The 19,178-nt window shown below is 42.5% G+C and overlaps 1 protein-coding gene across 2 annotated transcripts in view; it reads right to left on the reverse strand.

Moving 5' to 3' along the window:
- The window catches only part of BMPER (BMP binding endothelial regulator), a 247,971-nt gene that overhangs the window by 50,348 nt on the left and 178,445 nt on the right, over positions 1-19,178 (reverse strand). For both annotated transcript variants that reach the window (XM_025381030.1, XM_025381031.1), the window contains one exon: positions 17,975-18,311. In XM_025381030.1, coding sequence (XP_025236815.1) covers positions 17,975-18,311 — 337 coding nt within the window. The remainder of the gene's footprint in view (positions 1-17,974; positions 18,312-19,178) is intronic.

A 19,178-nucleotide genomic window follows, 5' to 3' on the forward strand; every position in this document is an offset into this window, starting at 1 on the left:
AAAATGGGCAAATCTTAAAACGCAAGTTATTGCCAGATACCATGGGGCGTTGAAGGCCATGCTCAGTAGTGTGAACTTGATCTAACAAAGAGAGTCACTAAGGGCTTCTGAACATGGAGAGGATACACTGGGCTTCACAGGTGGCCGCTGCACCTCCAGGGTGAGATTGACCCTGAGGAAGATTTGTTCTCTGTTTTCGTTTCCGATTCATTTTCTCCAAGGTCACAAGAGGCCTCCCTTTCCAGCAGCCCTTCAAACCTGTAAACATGCTCCCCTGATGCTACCCTTGTATTTTAATCAGACTTACTTGTTCACGTCTTTCTCTTCTTTAAAGAGAAGCTATTTTAAAAATCTATGTGCTTCCAAGACCTTTTCCCAGGCAAAATTCAATAACAATCCCCTTCCCCGTCTGCCTCAAGGAGGAATGGGAGAAATGGCTGAGCTTCAAGTGTATATGATGCTAGGGGAGTCGCCTGGAGTTTAAATTAGGAGGAAAACAATCTTCACTCGGATTTAGCTAGAAAGGAAATCAGACTGGGCATCAAGAGGCAGAAACTGGAAAACAGAGGGTCAATGTGTCGCTCCCCCTGTAGAATACCAGGTTTCAAAACATATGGTTACAGGAAACATCTAGACCCTCCTGATAAATGTGATGCCTACTGAAGTTTGACAGCCACAGGTCTAAACGGACCTGGGAACAGAAGTGCCAGGTCCACTTAAAGCCTAGCACTAGCTTTTCAATAGTTGGACATTAACTGAAAATAAGAGCACAGCTCATTCTCTCTACACCCATGTTTGTTCCATCATATTTCAAATCCCTGTTCCCAGATGTGCTGCTCATGTCTCCTAGGAGTTTCTCTTCTTCCTCACGGTAAAATCCAGTGCCCTTCTCACAGCCTGTAAAGCCCTGTATCTGCCCTTCCACTCTCCCCACAGATCCTTCAGTGCCAGATACAGTGGCCCTTTGTATTTTTCAAACTCTCCAAGTGCTTTGTGCTCTGCTCAGAAAGCACTTTTTCCGAACTTGAGCATGGCACACTCCCTCACTTCCTCCAGATCTCAGCTCACAGCGCACCTTATCCGAGAGGGCCTCCCTGATCGTACTGTGCAAAACAGCCTCCAGAACCCAGCTTTGCTCTCCATCTCTTCCCCTGCTATGTTTCTTTGTGGCAATCACCTCATATATTACATATGTGTAATGTACATATGTGTAATCACCTACATATATTACATTATTGTTATTCATCCACACCCCCACTCTAAGTTAGGAGGGTCCAAACTCAGCCCTGAGCCTAGCAGAGTGCCTGGTTAAGAGAGGTCACTCCTCTCATACTGGCAGGAGTTGTGGTTAAATAAGAGTGTCACAAACACTCTGGAATAAGGAGAAAGGGAAATATCCATTCTCCTCTCTTCAAGTAAGAGTCTCTAGAATGGCCTTGGGAAGAACACCTCTTTTCCACTCTATGTATGTGGTTAGGAGGGGCCTTGATTGGTCTAAATCAGTGGTTCTCAAAGTGTGCTCCCCAGACCAGCAGCAGCGTCACCCACCTCCATCCTGCTAAATCAGAAACTCTGGGGGTGGGGCCAGTGATTTGCGTCTTCACAGACCCTCCTGATGAATGTGATACCGGCGGAAGTTTGACCACCATAGGTCTAAATGGAGCAACTCATTTTATTTCCCCAACTAGGGTGATTGGTTTAGAAATGGTGACAGCCCCAGTCAGAACCAACCAGGAGCAGGAGGTTTGCCGGGGTTTCTGGGAGAAAAGACTCGCTCAGTTGTCTAATTTCTCCAAAGCTATAACCACGAGGAACTGGGAGGAGGATCATGACCCCACCTGAAACTAGAGCCAATGCAGAGGAGGCTGTGGCCAAAAAAAAAAAAAAAAAAAAAATGGAGAAAAGGCAAACCTGGGGGACCTCATGGAAACCTTGAATCAAGTCATGTGTGAAGTGAAATTTGCCCTGGCGTTTCAGTTACGTGAGTCAATTAATTTTCATTTTTATAAATGAAATGTGTTACAACTTTAACCACTTTAATGGGTTTTCTTCATAGGCAACTAGAAAAAGATCTAATTAATACAAGGTGGGTAAAAGTATATATTGCAGCCAAATAGGAAACAAGGGATGCCACCAAAGTGCAAAGGAAAGTGACATTGCCACACTAATACGTAGGCGCCTGTTGTACACTGCCCTGAGCTGTGACTCTCCACCACCTGAGGGGGTCCTGGGCCTGAGGCTGATATGGCAAGGGCCTCTTACCCAATCCTGAAGACACCCTGTGGAAGAAAATGGATGGCTACATGGACCAGCATGGCAGGAAGTCGGTCACGATTCCCAAGAACTGAAGGACAGAGCCCATGAATCGGAGAACAGGGATGAAAGGGTCCAGGAGGGAAACGAAAGGCCAAATTCTTGAGCCACCAATGCCGGGGCTGCCCTTCACTGGCCTCTTGTGGCTCAAGGTCTGTGAAGGACCAAGGACAAAGCAGACACAAGTGACCTTACAACTCATAACTATGAGCAATTTCACTGATTAGTGCACAATTTTCTTGCCTTATTTCTTCATCATCCATTGATTATTTAAAAATTCTGTTAAGAGATTTTCCATCTGATATAACTAATGAAGAAGGATGTCAGTGACACACAGGTGACAGTCCATGAACAGGTGAAATGCCTTTTGCAGAAATGAGGGGTGCTGTGGGCCTGAGACTGGTGTGCCTTTGCTTCCTGCAGGAACACACATCTGTTGAACATTAGAATCACATTCCATCTATTCCACAAAACAGTTACCTGGACTCCTTTCTCCTGCATGGGAAAAAATGTCGTGATGCTTCTATTAAAATATAGATAATTAAAAGTGTCAATGTGATCCCAAGCCTTAAGTGGAAGCATTTGGACTAAACTATTCGACAACACAGACTAGGCCAGACTGGAAATGGAGAAGACCAACCCAGCACTGCTCAAACTTCAGTGTGTACAAAGATCATGTCCAGACCTTGTCAAATTTGCAGATTCTGATCAGGGGGCCTGGGGTGGGGCCTGGGAGTCTGTATTTCTAACAAGCTAATGATGCTGCAGGTCCAAGGGTGGTGATATGAATAATAAGGGTCTAAACCTCATGCCAGTGTGGTGACATTACGGAATGTGCGCTGGGGAGTGTGGATATGTCTGAGCATGTGTGTCTCTGTGTGTGTACACGGGTAGCAAGTGTATCTTCCTCACCCCAGATGTATTCTGCAAAGGAACATGGCCCTGACTCTAAGCTTATCATAGCAAGTCAAATAAACTAGAACAGTTATTGGAACCTGAGGCCACTGCACCAGATATAATGATTCCAGTAATATGGAATCCCTTTGAGAGCAAAGAGAAAATCCACTTTAAAACTCCACAAGAGGGATTTGTCTTCAGGGGAAAAATGATTTGACCCATCACATGAATGAATCATTGACAGGTGAGATTCTGTGAAATCAACCTTATATGCTGGAAGAGTACAGCACAGGAAGCACACAGAGCCTTTGGGGCACGTGCACAGGCAGCAGAAGGGGCTGGCTGCGTCAGCACTTAGGAGGTGCACGAATGCAGTACAACACTCCCTGGCCAGACCCCTTCCTCTTGCCTCTGAGCCAACTGCCTCCTACCTATCCTTTTTAGCTCAGCCCAGATGTCATTTTCTCATGGAGGGCTTTCCCTGATTCATCTGCTTTTCCCCTCCCCACACACATACACATAGTAGGTCTGACCCTCTTGTATACAATCTTCTTACACAACAATTTTTTTTCCTTCTTAGCATACATATCATAGCATAGATACATGTTTGTTTCTGAGGATATTGGTTGAATGTCTTCCTCATTCACTGGACTATAAACTCCATGAAGACAGGAACCATGCTGTTTATCTCACCCTGTAACACTAACACAGAGCACAGTGCCTAGCATTTAACAGGGCTCAACAAATATTTACATAAGAGTTGAAGAGAGAGAGGGAAGGAGGAAGAAAACACAATTTCTTGACCTGGTGCCCAGTGACCTGCACCCCAGGCAGAGAATCCCCTGTTGTATGCAAAGTTAGGAGTGCATTTTTCTGGGAAAAGGAGGCTCAGCTGTCTCAGAATCTCAAAAAACCAAATACTGATATAACAAAAAAACAAAACTGTGGCTTCTCAAAAGTTAAGAATCACCGAGTTGCTAATATCACATCAATTGAGAACATCTTAAGCAAGATGTGAAAAAAAAAATCAGTTTCTTTCTTTAGAAATTGTTGCTAAGCGGTCCTTGAAAACAAAAGATGAAAAGGGAAGAAACAGTTTACAAGTACATGACATTGGAATTAAAAATCCTAATTCCATGATGAATTCAGTCTTCTATAGCAGGATCAGACATGAATGTGTATTATCTTTAGAATTAATACTGTGGACCAGAAAAGACAATGTGAGTAGAGAATGGCCACCATTTGGAAATCCATAAATTTCTCCTTAGAAGATGGATGAAATTGGTTTATTTAAAATTCAATCAACATAAACCACAGCATATTATTTCCAAATAATTTTGACAATTTTGTCAAAATAGAACTAAGCAGAAAATTTTGCTGAAAAGACAAAAATCTTTTACAAGAAAAAAAATCCTTCAAAATAAAAATGCATTATAGCACAAGAAACATTTGCAAATTTCCAGTGTTTTAGCATAGTTTAGAAAACGAAAATTTGGGGGTGAGGATGGCTTGCCAGCAAGAACTATTACCACATTATGGTGGTAATGGTCAAAAGCACAAGTTCTGCCTGGATCAAAATCCTGGCTCTGCCTCTTTCTTGCTTAGTTACCCTGGACAAAGCTGGTAACTCCTGTAGCTCAGTTTCCTCATCCACATGGGGAACAACACCTGCAGGGAAAGCACTTAGCTGCTGCCAGGCACATAGTGAGCACTCAAAAGTGTAAGCTCTTACTCCTGGCCTTATTATTGTACTGTCCATTATTATTGGCACTGGAATACATAGCAGGCTTCCCAGACTTCCAGGCACATTGAACAATCAATGCCAGCTAACATGATTGTCATTACCTCCTGTTATCAAAGGCAATGGGCTCATTATAGCAATATAGCCCTCTGTTTTCAGACATCTGATCTTTTTTTCTCTAGAAGTAAATACCAACCTCAGCTTTCCTGCAGTCCTTAGTTGCTACGTATGTCAATAAATCCTACTAGTGGCTACAAAACTACGGGTCAGTATCTGCTTAATATCCTTCCTCCCTGGCTTTGATCACAAAGACAAAATGAAGACTTCAATTTCCTGGTTTCCTCTTCATATGGAAAAGCTTTCAGGGGTTCTAAAAGGTCTTCTGGCCCAAGTTCTTTGAGCAGTTCAAATGCATCTACCTTCACGCTCGCAGATGGGCCATTTGCTGGGGATACAATGAAGAAACCAGCTCACCCTCTCTCTCTCTCTCTCTCTCTCCTTTAAACTCCAAACACTAGGTAAGATGGTAAGGATCATAAAGAACAACTCTTTCATGTTAAAAGAATTATTAATTCCAGTATCGTCACCAGATTTCCCCATTTCCTTGCAAATCATATATTTCCCTACTCTCTGTGCCCATTGACCAGACTCTTTAAAAGCCTGAAGCCAGTAAAAAGGAAGCAGATTTTTACAGATACATCCTGTTGGCTGTTCTCGGCTTATGGGCCTGTACTCTTGGCTGCGGGCCTCTCCCTCCTGTGCATGGTGGGAGAGGATTTGGGCAGTTCTGCACAGGAATACTGGACTTCATTTCTGTCCAGCAACAAAGCTCATTGTATCCAGTGTTTTCTCCTCCCTCCCTTACTGGGTCCTGGGAAATTCATCTAAAAGTTACCAGGGTGGTTCCCCACACTGGCCTCTCTACAGAAAGCATCTCAGTGACCAGGAGAACTTTGACTCTGGATTCTAATTCTGGCTTTTCATATGACCCAGCCAAGCAAGTCCAGCACTTCCTCTGGGCATGACTTCATGCACGAGGAGGCAGTAAAACCAGTGCCCTTTTTCTTCCAAAAAAAAAAAAAAAAATCAGGAGTATAGTTTAAACTACTACAGGTCAAGAAAATGCCACTGAGCTCAAATCACCACTTGGGTCTATCTAGGTGGGCATAAGATTAGCTCCTAGCCCTTTTAACCAGGGACCCACTTTGGATTCTTGTTTCTAATATTTAGGAATTGATTGTACAAAAGAAACCTAAGCCCTGTTCATTCAAAGACTCAAAAAAAGTCTTTGAGTGAACAGGGACTCAGAAAATTAAGTCCCCTTGATGACCCAAAGGAATCTGGGGACCCACATGATCCTGGACTGGTTCTTATAATTTCCTCACCTGGCACAATGGTTCTCAAGATGTAGTTCCTGAACCCCAGCATCAACCTGGGAACTTGTTAGAAATGCAAATTTTCAAGCCTCACCTAGACCCACTGAATCAGCTCTGTAGGTGATTCCATTTCATGCTAAAGCTTGAGAACTATGGACCTAACACATAGACTATGTAATAGGTATAATAAACTACTTCAGAAGTAAATGAATGATGAGCACATGAAGAGTCATGAGCTTTATTGAACCCCTGCTCACTATAACCTGCCCATAGTTAATGGTGGAAAGCACGGCAGCATGCCCCCTCCATGTTTGGTGAATGCTGGTGCATGAAACTGTAGTAATTTGGCCTCTGCCTTTGCTTTCTAATTCATTGTCCACACACCCTGAAGTCTGTGGCACCACCCCACAGAATAGTCTCTCAGCTGCCTGTGCCAGGCTCTCCCTGGCCTCCATGGCTGTGAACATGAAGTCTTCTGTGGCTGGAATCTTTTCCTTTGTTCTCTTCCCCAGCCTCCTACTCCTCTTTTTGTCCACCCCTACATATGCTTTTGGTTTCAGCCTCGAAGTCACCTCCTCCAGGAAGCCAGCCCCCTGGCAGAGTACGTTTCTCATAGCATCCAGCATATCCTCTATCCGAAAACACAACCCTCTCTCTCCACATCCCTGTTAACTCGTTTTGCTCATTCATTAACCTGCCCTGCAAGCTCTGTGAGCTAGAGGACTCCTTTCTCATTCCCTGGAGGACTCCTTTCCAATTCCAGCACCTTGAACAGTGCCTGGTGTCATTATTTAATCAATCAGTCACGACTGTAAAAGAATCTACGCTCTTTTTTGGTAATGGGTAATATGTGCCTATTTTAATTTATTATTGATTGATTTCATTGACTCCCAGACATGAATAATTGACCATTAATCTAGAAAAGATGCCTTTGGATACATGAATATAATTTTCTCAGCACTTTCTTCCTTAATAAAACTGCCAACCCCCAAGTTTGTTTTTTTTTTAATGTGTACCCTCCTGAATATTTGGTGTCAGCTACACAACTGCTCTATCTCTGTGTGCAAGCGGCATGGACAGTGCAGCAGCACTGCTGCTCCTTTTACTTGCCAAGTCAGAAGAAAAATGAGACTGAGTCTCAGATTTCCACATAAACAGAGTACAATGTGTTGGAGTGTCCAGGAATGCAAAAGCCTCCAGTCCTATTTCATATTTGCAAATGCCCCCATCAATTTTAATTTTTGCCAACTTGATTGGGAAACGGACAGAGTCCTGGACGGCCGTCAAACCCAGCACAGCTCTGAGCCCGAGCCTAAAGCCCTGATACTGCTCCCCAAATAGCACAGAGGCCAGTGTGCCTTCTCTGAGAGGCCCCTGCTGCTGCCAGAACACCGGCTGATTTCACAAGATGCTGTGCCTGCCCATGTTGTTTCACTGAGTCATGATGCTGGCCTCACAACGCATCAAAGCTCCAACCAATCTGTATGTGGTCTGATGGAAACCAGCCCACACAGGGCTGCCTCTGAGGCACCCACCCCAGGTCCTCTTGCTTGCAAGGAGTTCTGGCACCCAGGTGGATATCCTGATTTTTCAAAGGGCAACCTGAAACCACAGCACTCAGTCCTGTTCTCACAAGAGCCACGAGACCTTGCTGGTGATGTGACCAGGAGAAAGAAACACCTTAGTCATTCCATCTGGGATTTACAAGGGAAACCTCATTCAGCCTCATGAGAACCTGTTGGGTGAAGATATTATCTCTATTTCATAAAGAAAAAAAATGGAAATTCAGAAGTGTTAGATCCTTTGCCAATGACCACTGTCACTTACTCTCCAACTTGTTCCAGAAAGGATTTAAGTCAGCTTACAAAACTACATGAAGAATAAAATAAGATGAAATGTGAATGAGAGGAAAGAAACAGGAAAGATAAAAATAAAACCACGCTTGAGGTTGATTTTTTAAAAAATCATGCCTGGAAATTCTGTATATTGGATAGAAATGGGTCATAAACTTGGCTCTGAGCTGTCTGATAACTCCTGTGAAAAGCGAATAAATACAGCTCATGTCCTCAAGGTCTTTCACTTTTCTCATAGGAGAGAACTTTGAGTCTTCTTTCAGAATCTTTCACTACTTCGTTTGCATACAAAATGAACTAACATTATTTTCTCCACCCAATGACGAGAAGGCAGTAAGGCAAAGGGAAGCTAAAATAAAAAGACAGAAGCTTAAAGATAGAAATACCAAGGAGATCTCAGAAGTCCCTTCCCTTTCAAGGGTTTCCTAGGAAAGGTGGTCCTAACTGCAACTGACACCCCAACATTAACTTTGAATTATCACATAAAATTAAATTATACTCATATTACTGTTTACAAAGGCAAGAAAGATGGACATCAAAAAAGTTAAAATTTGCCATGTATTTCTTCTTTTCCTACAGCCTGAATTCTACCCCTACAAACAACAAAACAAGACACCTGAGCTCCTTCTCAGCCTCCACCCTGTAAAGCACACTGAGGACGAGTTGATTATTTCTCAACTTCAGAGTTGTATATTCATCTTATGGAATTAATTATCCTTTCTGCACCTTCCCCTTCAGTTCAGTCTTATCTATTGAAATAATTTATGAAAAGCACATTATGGAAATTTTAACTCATTCCAAAGTGTTTGTTTTTGTTTGTTTGTTTCATTTTAGGAAACTATCAATTTCTGCACAGAACTGGAAGAAGTTATTCCGAATGAGTCTAGCAATGACCATGTAAAATAAAGAAGGAAACCTCTTCAAGTACTGGCACCAGATGACAAAGGATGTTCTGAAGGTAAACACCACACAGAACAGGCTTCTATAACAAAATTATATTAGTAATGAAATTGACCTTGACTGAGCATTTGCTCTGTACCAGGCCTGGATGAGTGCCTTATCTGGAACGACTGATGCAATCCTCACACAAACCCTCATAGCAATGGGGTAGGTCTTCTCAGCACCCCCTTTTACACATGGCAGAATTATCAGGAGGTTCAATGGGTGAACTCGCCTGCCCAACAGCAAGGGCTTGCAAGTTAAGGAGCTCAGAAGTTGACTGAGGCAGTCTGGTTGCAAAGCCTGCTAGACACCTGTGCCACACTCATTCATACCATTATACTGATTCTTTTCTAAAAGCAGCAGTCACGGTGGCCTTCAAACAGGCCTTGTCCTGTCCAGTGTGGAACCTGCTGCTCCCCTGTCTGCCTCCTCACTGGCTCTTCCCAGAGGGCATGTTCTACTCAAGGGAGAGCTCCTCACACAATCTTTTCTTGTCCACCTACCTTACCGGCCACCCCCAGGCCTACCCTGTCACACTCCCCTATTCCCTCCATTACGCTTCTTGCAATCAGGAATGGCCTTATTTCCCATGCATAGCTGCCCGCACTAGGTAATGATTTTCTGAAGGAAGAGTTTTGTCTCTCTTGTTAAGTCCCAAATCGCCATGCCTACAACAGAACCTAGCATGTAGCAGGTGTTCAGCTGAAAGCTGTAAAAAGGAGTGAATAAAATAACTGATAAACTCCTCCTCTGAGAGCTCATGGCAGAGCAGGATATTTGGAAACCTGAGTGGACAGTGATAGAAGTGTGCACACTCTGACTGTTATCTGATGGAGCCCCCAGACCAGGTTTGCCTGTCAGGCTAGCTGCTCCGTGGCACGGGTGGCCTGGAATGAGTCCCTTCCCCTCTCAGTGCCTCAATTAGCTCCACGGTAAAATGAGGCAAACACTACTCATGTCAGTTTCATTCTCATGCATGCAAAGGTCTTTATACCCATAAGTAATGAAAATATGATTAAGTTACACCATTCTGCCTCCTGCTTACTAAGAAGTAATCAAGAAGTTCCCTAAGCAGCCAAGAGAGATGCTACAAAATAATTAGTGTTTTACCTGCTACAGTGACACTCATTCAAATCTGTGCTCAAAAGCGTCCTCTAATTGCATCTCAGATGTAATTTTCTGAGGAGAAACACTATAAAAATTCCAGGATGTTTATGCTTAAAATAAACTTAAAGCTAAACATATAAAATCAAATTAAAATGGCATTTAACCTAGAGCTAGGAAGGTTATGCAATAAAGAATTAACCTTGCTCAAAACGAGTCTGATCTTGCCCTCTGCCTTTGGCCTCAAAGAGACAATCTTTAAGCCCCTGGAATGTCCTGCCTGACAGGAGTGTGTTTTTTGCCTGAGGCATCTGGTCACTAGAAAGTCTAACAATAGGACTGAGTATGAGGCTTTGGGCTATGCAATAACATTTCCAACATCTAGAGAAATTGAAGACCACAACCATTAGCACATTACACCTCTAAGAGGGGCTAGAAGATAAGGTCATCCATGCAGGTGGCATGTGATTGGGTTCCAATAAAAACTCTGAACACCAAAGGCTTAGCATCACTGGTTGGCAATACCCAGTGGATATTGCAGACAAGAGGAGTTAATGCCAGCCCATGATGCCATGAGCTGAGGACAGCAGAAGTTTCATGTTTAGACATCTCTTGATTCTGCCTTATGTATCTCTTTTGATTTTGATCTATATCCTTTTCCTATAATATAAATATAAATCACACCCATGAGTATTACCACTTGAGTTCCTTCTAGCAAATTCCTGACCTGAGAGTGCTCTGGGATCATCTCTAAACTTGTGGTGTCAGAAGTGAGAGTAGTCCTGTGTGGACTGTGCTCTAACTTTGAAGTTAGTTAACTGTACAGTTGACCCAATCTCTACACAAAGGTTAATCTATCTATTGAGATATGAACAGTTTTCTATGTTTTCTCTTTTTAAAGAAACAGTATTTGTCTTTCTTCAAGATGAAAAATTAAACATAAGAGGATTTTAGACTTGGATAAAAGGATGTTCCATACATTCTCATACCTTTCTGAGTGAACTCGTGTCTTTCTTTTTACTTTGGCTCCAAGAAAACGGGACTGACTAGATTTTGAAGCTAAAATCCAGGTAGCTAGAAAGCTATTTAAGATCCTTGTTTTGGGTGACTTGGATGGATCAAACAGGAAAAAGCCTACTTGTGGGTGAGATGGAGAAGAACAAATGAAAGATTGAAGGGAAATCACCATAAAGCTTTGAGTCTAGCCTGACAGAAGGCTCAGAGCCAATGACAAGGCACAAGAGATGTGACTACTAGGCAAATCGCTGAGTGACACCAGGGTAGAGGATTAATCACCCCATTGGAGGTCCAGTTGTTATAACACCATACAAGAGGCTAGTCCTCAGACAAACAGAGAGGTCAGGGCAGAAACATCTGTGGATGCAAGTATTTCATAAGAAGATGACAAGCCCAAACACTACCTGAGGGATAGAAGATGAACCAGGGGGTTCAAGAGACTTGTGAATTATAAATAGGCAGAGGTGGATGGAGAGATTCAGAAGGGTCATCTTGCCTGCCAGTGGGAGTCGCAAATAGACTTGTGCAAAAAGAAGTGCTCACAGCATTTGGAGCATCAAAGGTGGACCAAAGACTCTACTCACTCTGACCAGTTTATTACATGAAAAGACAGAAGTGTGCACACTTTGACTGTAAGTGTATAATTGTGCATGGGGATAAAGACCTAAGATGAACTCAGAATTGGGAATAGCAAAAGTCACAAGGAGATCAGAGAGGATGCCAGTGAGAGGCAGGCTAAGAGGAGCAGCCCTTCTAGGGGTGGTGCTGGGTGAAATACAAAAAGGGTCAAAAAAGAAGAGGCTCCCATTCCCCAGAGAACTTACAATCCGATGCTGAAGAAATAAGAAGCAGTGCAACATAGAACATGGGTTAAATGATAATGAGCACAATTGGAATAACTAAAAAAAACTAAAGAGCATTTTCCAAAGTCTAGGATGAAACTGGAGCTGTGTCTTCAGCTTAATTCATGCCTGAGGTTGCATTTTTAAAAATTTTTTCAGTCAGACCTTGGTGATGACCTTGAGCAGTAGGATATAAATAATTCCAACATGCTTAGCGTTCCAAAAATGGAACACTAGGCATAATAGGGTTAAGTCAATGTAGAAAGTGAAGGCATCTTAGGGAGGCAGGAGAATGACATGAATTCAGAAGCAGGGATGTTCATTGTGTATTCAGATACAGTGAAGAAAAAACAGACTTTTAAGGGCTGAAGTATAAGTGCTGCAACTGCGGTGTCTACTGCCACCTGGTGTCAGCATACCTTAATTATGAATTCAGAGTGCCCTAACAGTTGAGTCCGCTAAGGAAAAATAAAAGTAATGTCACTCTTTAAAATAAAACATCTCATTCGATTTAGGATCCTAGTTCTAATGGCAGTTCTTGACAAGTCATTAAAAGATGTAAACAAAAATGTTTTCAAGCATGTTTTTCTTTGAAGTAGGGGAAATTGACTTGATTTTATAGAATAGCATTTAGCTTTATTTGATTTTTCTCATACACAAACACATAAAGTCTGTACCCTTTGCCTGTATTTTCTATTGCTTTATAATAAGTGATCAGTTTCCTTTGTAAGAACACACAAAGTCGGTCATTCAGGAAGTCTGTGATCTCCCCCTGGAAGCAAGCCACTGGCAGTCCCAGGATCCCAGTATATCCAACACCAAGGTCCTGTCCGAGTTCCAGTGCTCTCCTGCACGACCTCCCACCTCCTACCTCCCAGTACCTCAACAGGAAAGGATACATCTGTGAATCCTCTGGCATGACTTCAATTCCTTACAGCTGTAAAAACCACTGCATGGAAGGAAAAGAACATTTCCTAGACTGGGAATCCCCAGACACTTTCCCAAACTGAACAAGTGAACAGGGCTTTCGCTCTGGTGAATGATACCCCATCAAGGAGAGTGCAGAGAGGAAAACACTCCTGAGATGATTGTGGTCTCTAAATGTCTGGGCTTCACTGCACTTCACATTCATTTTTCTGACTTCTCTGAAATGCAGTCCTGCCCTGACTTAAGAGTTCTGCTTTCTGGGAAAGTTATACTTACTTGCAAAAATTTCTTCCAAGATGTGAGTCTGAGTTAGAGAAAAAGCCTGTTGCTGGTATTTCATAGGCACAAGGAATAAAAGGTCATTTCTTTCCCCAGTTTGGCCCATGAAGCACTAGCTCATCTCCTGGCCTCTCTTTGTGCCCCAGGCTGCCCAAGGCTGGTCCTATCCTGTGGCCTAAGCCCACAGCGGGAAGGTAGGTTTGATAGTGACTGCTAAGGATCTCCAGAGAGCCTTTGTGGTGGGAGCTTGCCTATCCCTCTTGGATTGCTCAGTTGGCATCTGGGTCATGAAGGGAGAAGGCACATGAGGTTGGAGGAGAGAGATGAAGATGAGATGAAAAAGGAGAAAGGAAGACAAGAACACACCCAACACTTTTTCTCTTTGATGTAGCCAACATTTGAATCCAAATATAATCTACACAACTTCACGTTAAGTTTTCCAGGTGGGTACACAATACACTGCTTCTCTAGCTCCTGGAAATTTCTCTGCAATGCACTAATAAAGGAAAATGCAAAAAATTATTAAACAGGTTATCTAATTTGAGAAGTCAATTAGCAAAGCTAAGACTTGAGACGTGTTATCAATGCATTTAGTTAAAACTTTTCTGCAGTTTGTAACTAAATTATTTTGCACCCAAACATATTCAGTTAGTTAATTAAAGCAAGCTATGCTGATTGAAAAGAACTTAATTATATATTGAATTTTTATGCCAAATTAGCCAAAATGGGTCAAATTGATTTGTGAAATTTAAAAAAAAAAAAAAATCCCAAAACAGGAAAAATAAAGAAATATTGATTACTATGCAGTTATTTCTCATTCATTTACAGAGTGGTAGTTTTTCAACTACTTATACAATGGACAGTTTACTATTAAAAATGTTAAATTGAGTAAAAGACCAAAATAAAATAGGAGTTATAAACCACAGACATTGCAGGGCTGGCATGGTGGCTCACACCTGTAATCCCAGCACTTTGGGAGGCTGAGGCAGGCAGATCACCTGGTGTCAGGAATTCGAGACCAGCCTGGCCAACATGGCGAAAACCCATCTCTACTAAAAATACAAAAATTAGCCGGGCGTGGTGGTAGGCACCTATAATCCCAGCTACTTGGGAGGCTGAGGCAGGAGCCTCATTCGAATCTGTGGGGCAGAGGTTGCAGCGAGCCGAGATTGCACCACTGCACTCCAGCTTGGGTGACAGAGCGAGACTCTGTCTCAAAAAATAAATAAATAAAATAAAATTAACCATAGACATTTCAAAAGCAAAACCTAATTCAGAGAAACTGTCATTATTATTTTGACCTTATAAGAAGCACTATCTCATAATTATCATAGAATTTGCCCTGTGGAATTTGTTATAAGATTAAGGAAACCCAAAATGGGTAATATTTTCTCAGAAAAATATACTCTATTTGCATTCTCTCTTCCCTCTGTTACAAGACAGTGGTGCTCAGAAAGTTATTTGGGTGTGTTATGCTACTTCATTCTTCGTCCTTAAAGGAAAATACAGGTATTTTTTGGAGAATGGAGGGGAAAATAAAATAAATCAAATTCCAATGCAATTTATATATATGGCCATCCATGATATCAAGGCAAGTCTTGTCAGTCCTGTAAGGACTCAAAAAATGTGTCACAGCCACAGATCTGACTATACTTTTGGGTTCATTTTAGAAATTCCACCAATGATATCAAATGTATAGGCAAAAGTTTACATGTGTGGGATGTCATATGATAGATGATTTTACCTTACTTTTTCAACATTATTTACAAGTACAATGAACACATGACATTCTCATGAGACAAAGAACAATAGTTTTTAAACAATTGCAATGCAATTGTCACTTACACTACCTGGAGGAGGCGTCACAAAAGAGAAACAGTTCATTTTGAGATTGTTCCACAGATTCATCAGTGGGAATTTATCGAATCAGTCCTCCATGATGACATCAGGAGAAGATGTGGACAATCAGAAAGGTAAACAGCCAATCCAGGGGTGAGTTTCTCCACAGAAAGGAAGGGACACAGGACAGCAGCACGCTCTGTGCCAGGACTACCGTGTGCCAGTGCTGCACCACCCACTGGCCTCAGTCCTCAGAGGAGCAATCCTGCCAGATAGTTACTGTGTATCAGCTCTTTCGATAAAGGATCTTGAACTCAGCTAGCCACCAGGGCACACTGCTAACAGTGGCAGAGCTGGACTGGAGTCTAGCTTGCTGTCCCCTTCCCCACGGCTCATTCTCAGTCCATTGCTCCATAAAGTCTCCTACAAACCCTGAGGTTAGGTCCTTTCTGGAGCTCCCCTGAGAAGAGAATATCTTTCCATGTTGTACCTTGTTTATTTTCTTCTCCTGCCACACATATACTTGGAAATAAGGGGGAGAAACAGGATCTGGCCAACACTGGCCACTCTACCTTTAAGATTCATGAAGGTGCATCCTCCTGTTGGACTGTGAGATCACCAGCAGAGGGCGACACAGGCAGAATTGCCCAACTCTCCTTCCGGAGGTCCTCTGCCCTTTCCAGGAAGAAGCGGCCCACTGTGGAAGGGCACTTTACCATGACACCATGACACTGATCAGGAGAGCACAAGCCCGCTTCCCACCACATCCTGGCCTCTAAATCTCCATGCACAAGGATCCCAAGAACATTCTTATGAGCTACCCAACTCAGGGCATCAAGCCCTTTTCATAGATAAGCGTCCTCCATCATAGCTGCTGTAGAATCATTAAGGGCAGAAGGGGAGCATTTGCCTGGCCACCTAAGGAATCCAATGCTCTTTATTCGTAAATATCCAAGTCATCATTCGTAACTTCTGTTGAAGCGCTCATGATATTTCTGTTGCAGTCCAGAAATCATAACACTAAATAAATCACCAAAGACAAAACATATAGACATTCAAAAAAGGAACTAATCTCTGCAGACCTGCTCTCCAATTTTTGTTTTCAATACATTCCTTTGAAATGGGATAAAAATCAAAGGTGTAGGCTGCTGGGCCCTGGGAGAAGCACAGCCTTTCCATTCTATTTTAAGCAGAGAAGGGTCCAATCCAAATTTGCAAACAGGATAGAGGAGCTTCCAAAAGAGACCTTACTCTTCTTTATTACTTAATTAATCATGGAAGAAATGATGGCAACAATTACAGAGCACTGACTATGTGCAGGCATTGTGCTAAGCACATACATACATTATTCATACATAATCTTACTGAATCTGGATGGTGACTCTTCAAGGTAGGTTCTTTTATTATCCCCACTTCATAGATAAGTAAGCTGAGGTTTAGACAGCTTAGGTCATTGTTTTAGGTTGCATAGCTGGGCTGGATTTTGAGCCCTGGGGCACCGTAAAGTTCTTAATTGCTATATTCTACTGCTTTCCATCAGACCTTCAAGTGAAGGTTTTTAGATTCCAAATAAAGCCAGATTTGTCTATCTAGCTGCTTAACTCACTGCAAAGTCTCACGTTAAGATCCCTCAGTTTCACTAGACAAGACGTCAGTCTAGGGGTGGTGCAGAGAGGAGACAGAAGGGAACCCAGAGAATTCAAATTATAACGGGAAAATGGCTTGAAGGAGCTAAACCCATGACTTGGAGCCAAATGGTTTGGCACATGCAGCCATGTTTGGGGATTTGTGATGACAGGGACAGTCTTTTTTCCACCCCACTTCGAGCCGCCTTTATAGAACTTTATCTTTTATGTCCAAAGATCAAATAAAAAAATCATATTTAATGAGAACTAGGGGAAATAAACTGGTGGCAATTAAAGAGCAAAAATAACCTCTCTGTGGCTTCAGACCACAGGAGTTTTCTAATTTTAAGAGGCACAGGCAAATCACTTAAACAAGGCCTTTTGGGCTGTGTTCATCTTGTGTTTCCTCCCGCACCCACAGTGGTTAAAGTTATAGGCAGCCATAGCTCTTGAACCCATGGAATTGTGTAGTAAATGGAAGTACACCCAGGCCAGACTCATCAGCTCAAAAACGCAACCTTGCAGTGCGGAAGTCAAATCCAACTCTCCTTTGTAACCAGTTGCTTTGCGTGGTAGGGGGTTAAAAAGAGTTAGAAAAGGTCATGGAGTCCTGATTCTTAATAAGACTCCTTCCTCCCTCCATCCTCAAGCCCTGTTTCTATTGTCATCTGACTCTGGACATGAAGTCTCACAGGTGGCCAAGATCCAAAGAATTCTCATTTTGCTTCCTTATTTTCGACATGCACATTTGATTTGGGCTAGACCATAAGGCAGACCTAAACTGTTCCTCAGGTAGAATAACCAGACTCATTCAAACACCCAAAGGCAGCCGAGTGACTTGAGATTCCATTTAGGGGAACCAGCTCTGTCCTGTACTACTGTGGTTTAGGCCAGAATTTGGGAAGCCCTCCTCAATCTTAGAGTTAAGCTAACACCTGGAAAAACCCTGCAGTGTAGCCAGCTTTCCAGTAAACTGCAGACCTATAAAAGCATGGAATTGCCTGGAGGACATCACTCTGAAATACTTCTTGGAATTTCCTGATTTGGGACATGGAATAGAGTTGACTCAAAACGAGATCAGTTGCTGAACAGCAAAAAGATGTCTACCCTGGGTTTTGAGCTTTGTCCTGCACAACAAGAGATTTCATACACCATGTTCCAAGGTCAAGACTATTATTGGTCTGCAACCCAAACCCATCCCCCAGAACACTGTACTTACCGGTAGAAAGTGGCGTAGTCCACAGTCGAATGGCAGGTCTGAAACTCCCAGGATTTGAGCTTCTGGCATTCTCGATGGGCCCGGAGCTTTACCTTGACTGTCCCTTGACACAGTTCAGGCACTGGCTTTCTCTGAGGTCTGTTGCAGAACTCATTGGACTCCACCCTCCAAGACTCAGCAAAGTCATCCACATCAAACTTGAAGTTTCCATCTCCACCAATTAAGTCATCACGTTTATGTCCATTGTAGTTGCCACAAAGACCACAGAGCTTGCCCTTGAGATGCGGGGCAGCCATGACTTCTACAAAACTGTCTCCATCCCAAGATATTTCCAAACCTAGAGGAGGAGGAGAGGAAAAGGAAATCAACCTCTCATTAAGGCACTAATAATTCCCAAATGTATACACCCTTACACCGAACATATGATTGACTGTCTTCCAACAAGGAGCACCAAGGGTTGGTCCAAATTCTTGGTTACCTCTTAATCTCACTATAGTGAGTAATGTGTGAAATTATAGGAGTCATTTGCTGGTTGGAGCTTAGAATTTCTAAACAGTATAAAGTTTGTCCTGATAACATCTTATGTACCCCTGGTTTGACCTATAGATGACTATCCCTTGATCATCCTACTCTAGGGTTTATATTTTTCCCTTTACCTAAAGTAATCATGTTGATCCAAATCATGCCTTCATTTATCTAACGACTACTACAATGTGCAAATGGAAAAAAAAAAAAAAGATGATTATTTTTAATGCAATTATTTGCAGCCAGAAATTCCACCATGTAATTATTCCTCCAATGCCAAAGGAAAATTTCCAAATCACCTCCCATAATGAGAATATTAAAGCAATCAATATATAGTTCCTGAATATATCCTCTTCAAAGGCAACACTGGTATAATGAGAACATTTGCTCCCTCATTATTTTACAACCATTCCTGAAGCATGGACCCTGTTTGATTAACATTTCTTGGGGTTTGGGGTTGAGTCGTTGTAAAACCCTTCCAACTGCTATCCCTCAGGCTTCCATTCTGGGTTTGCTCAAAAGCTTCAACGTTTCAGGTGGTGGTAGAGGCTATTAGGCCATGGGCAAGAGTTCTTCTTGTGCATACATCAGCAGGCCAGCACTGCAGGTTCATCAAGGAAACTCTCTTTACTCCAGAATGTAGAGAACTTAGACCCTTCTTGGTCTACTAAGCTGACTA

This window comes from Theropithecus gelada, chromosome 3 (genome assembly GCF_003255815.1).
Source record: "Theropithecus gelada isolate Dixy chromosome 3, Tgel_1.0, whole genome shotgun sequence".
In the NCBI taxonomy this organism is placed as follows: Eukaryota; Metazoa; Chordata; class Mammalia; order Primates; family Cercopithecidae; genus Theropithecus; species Theropithecus gelada.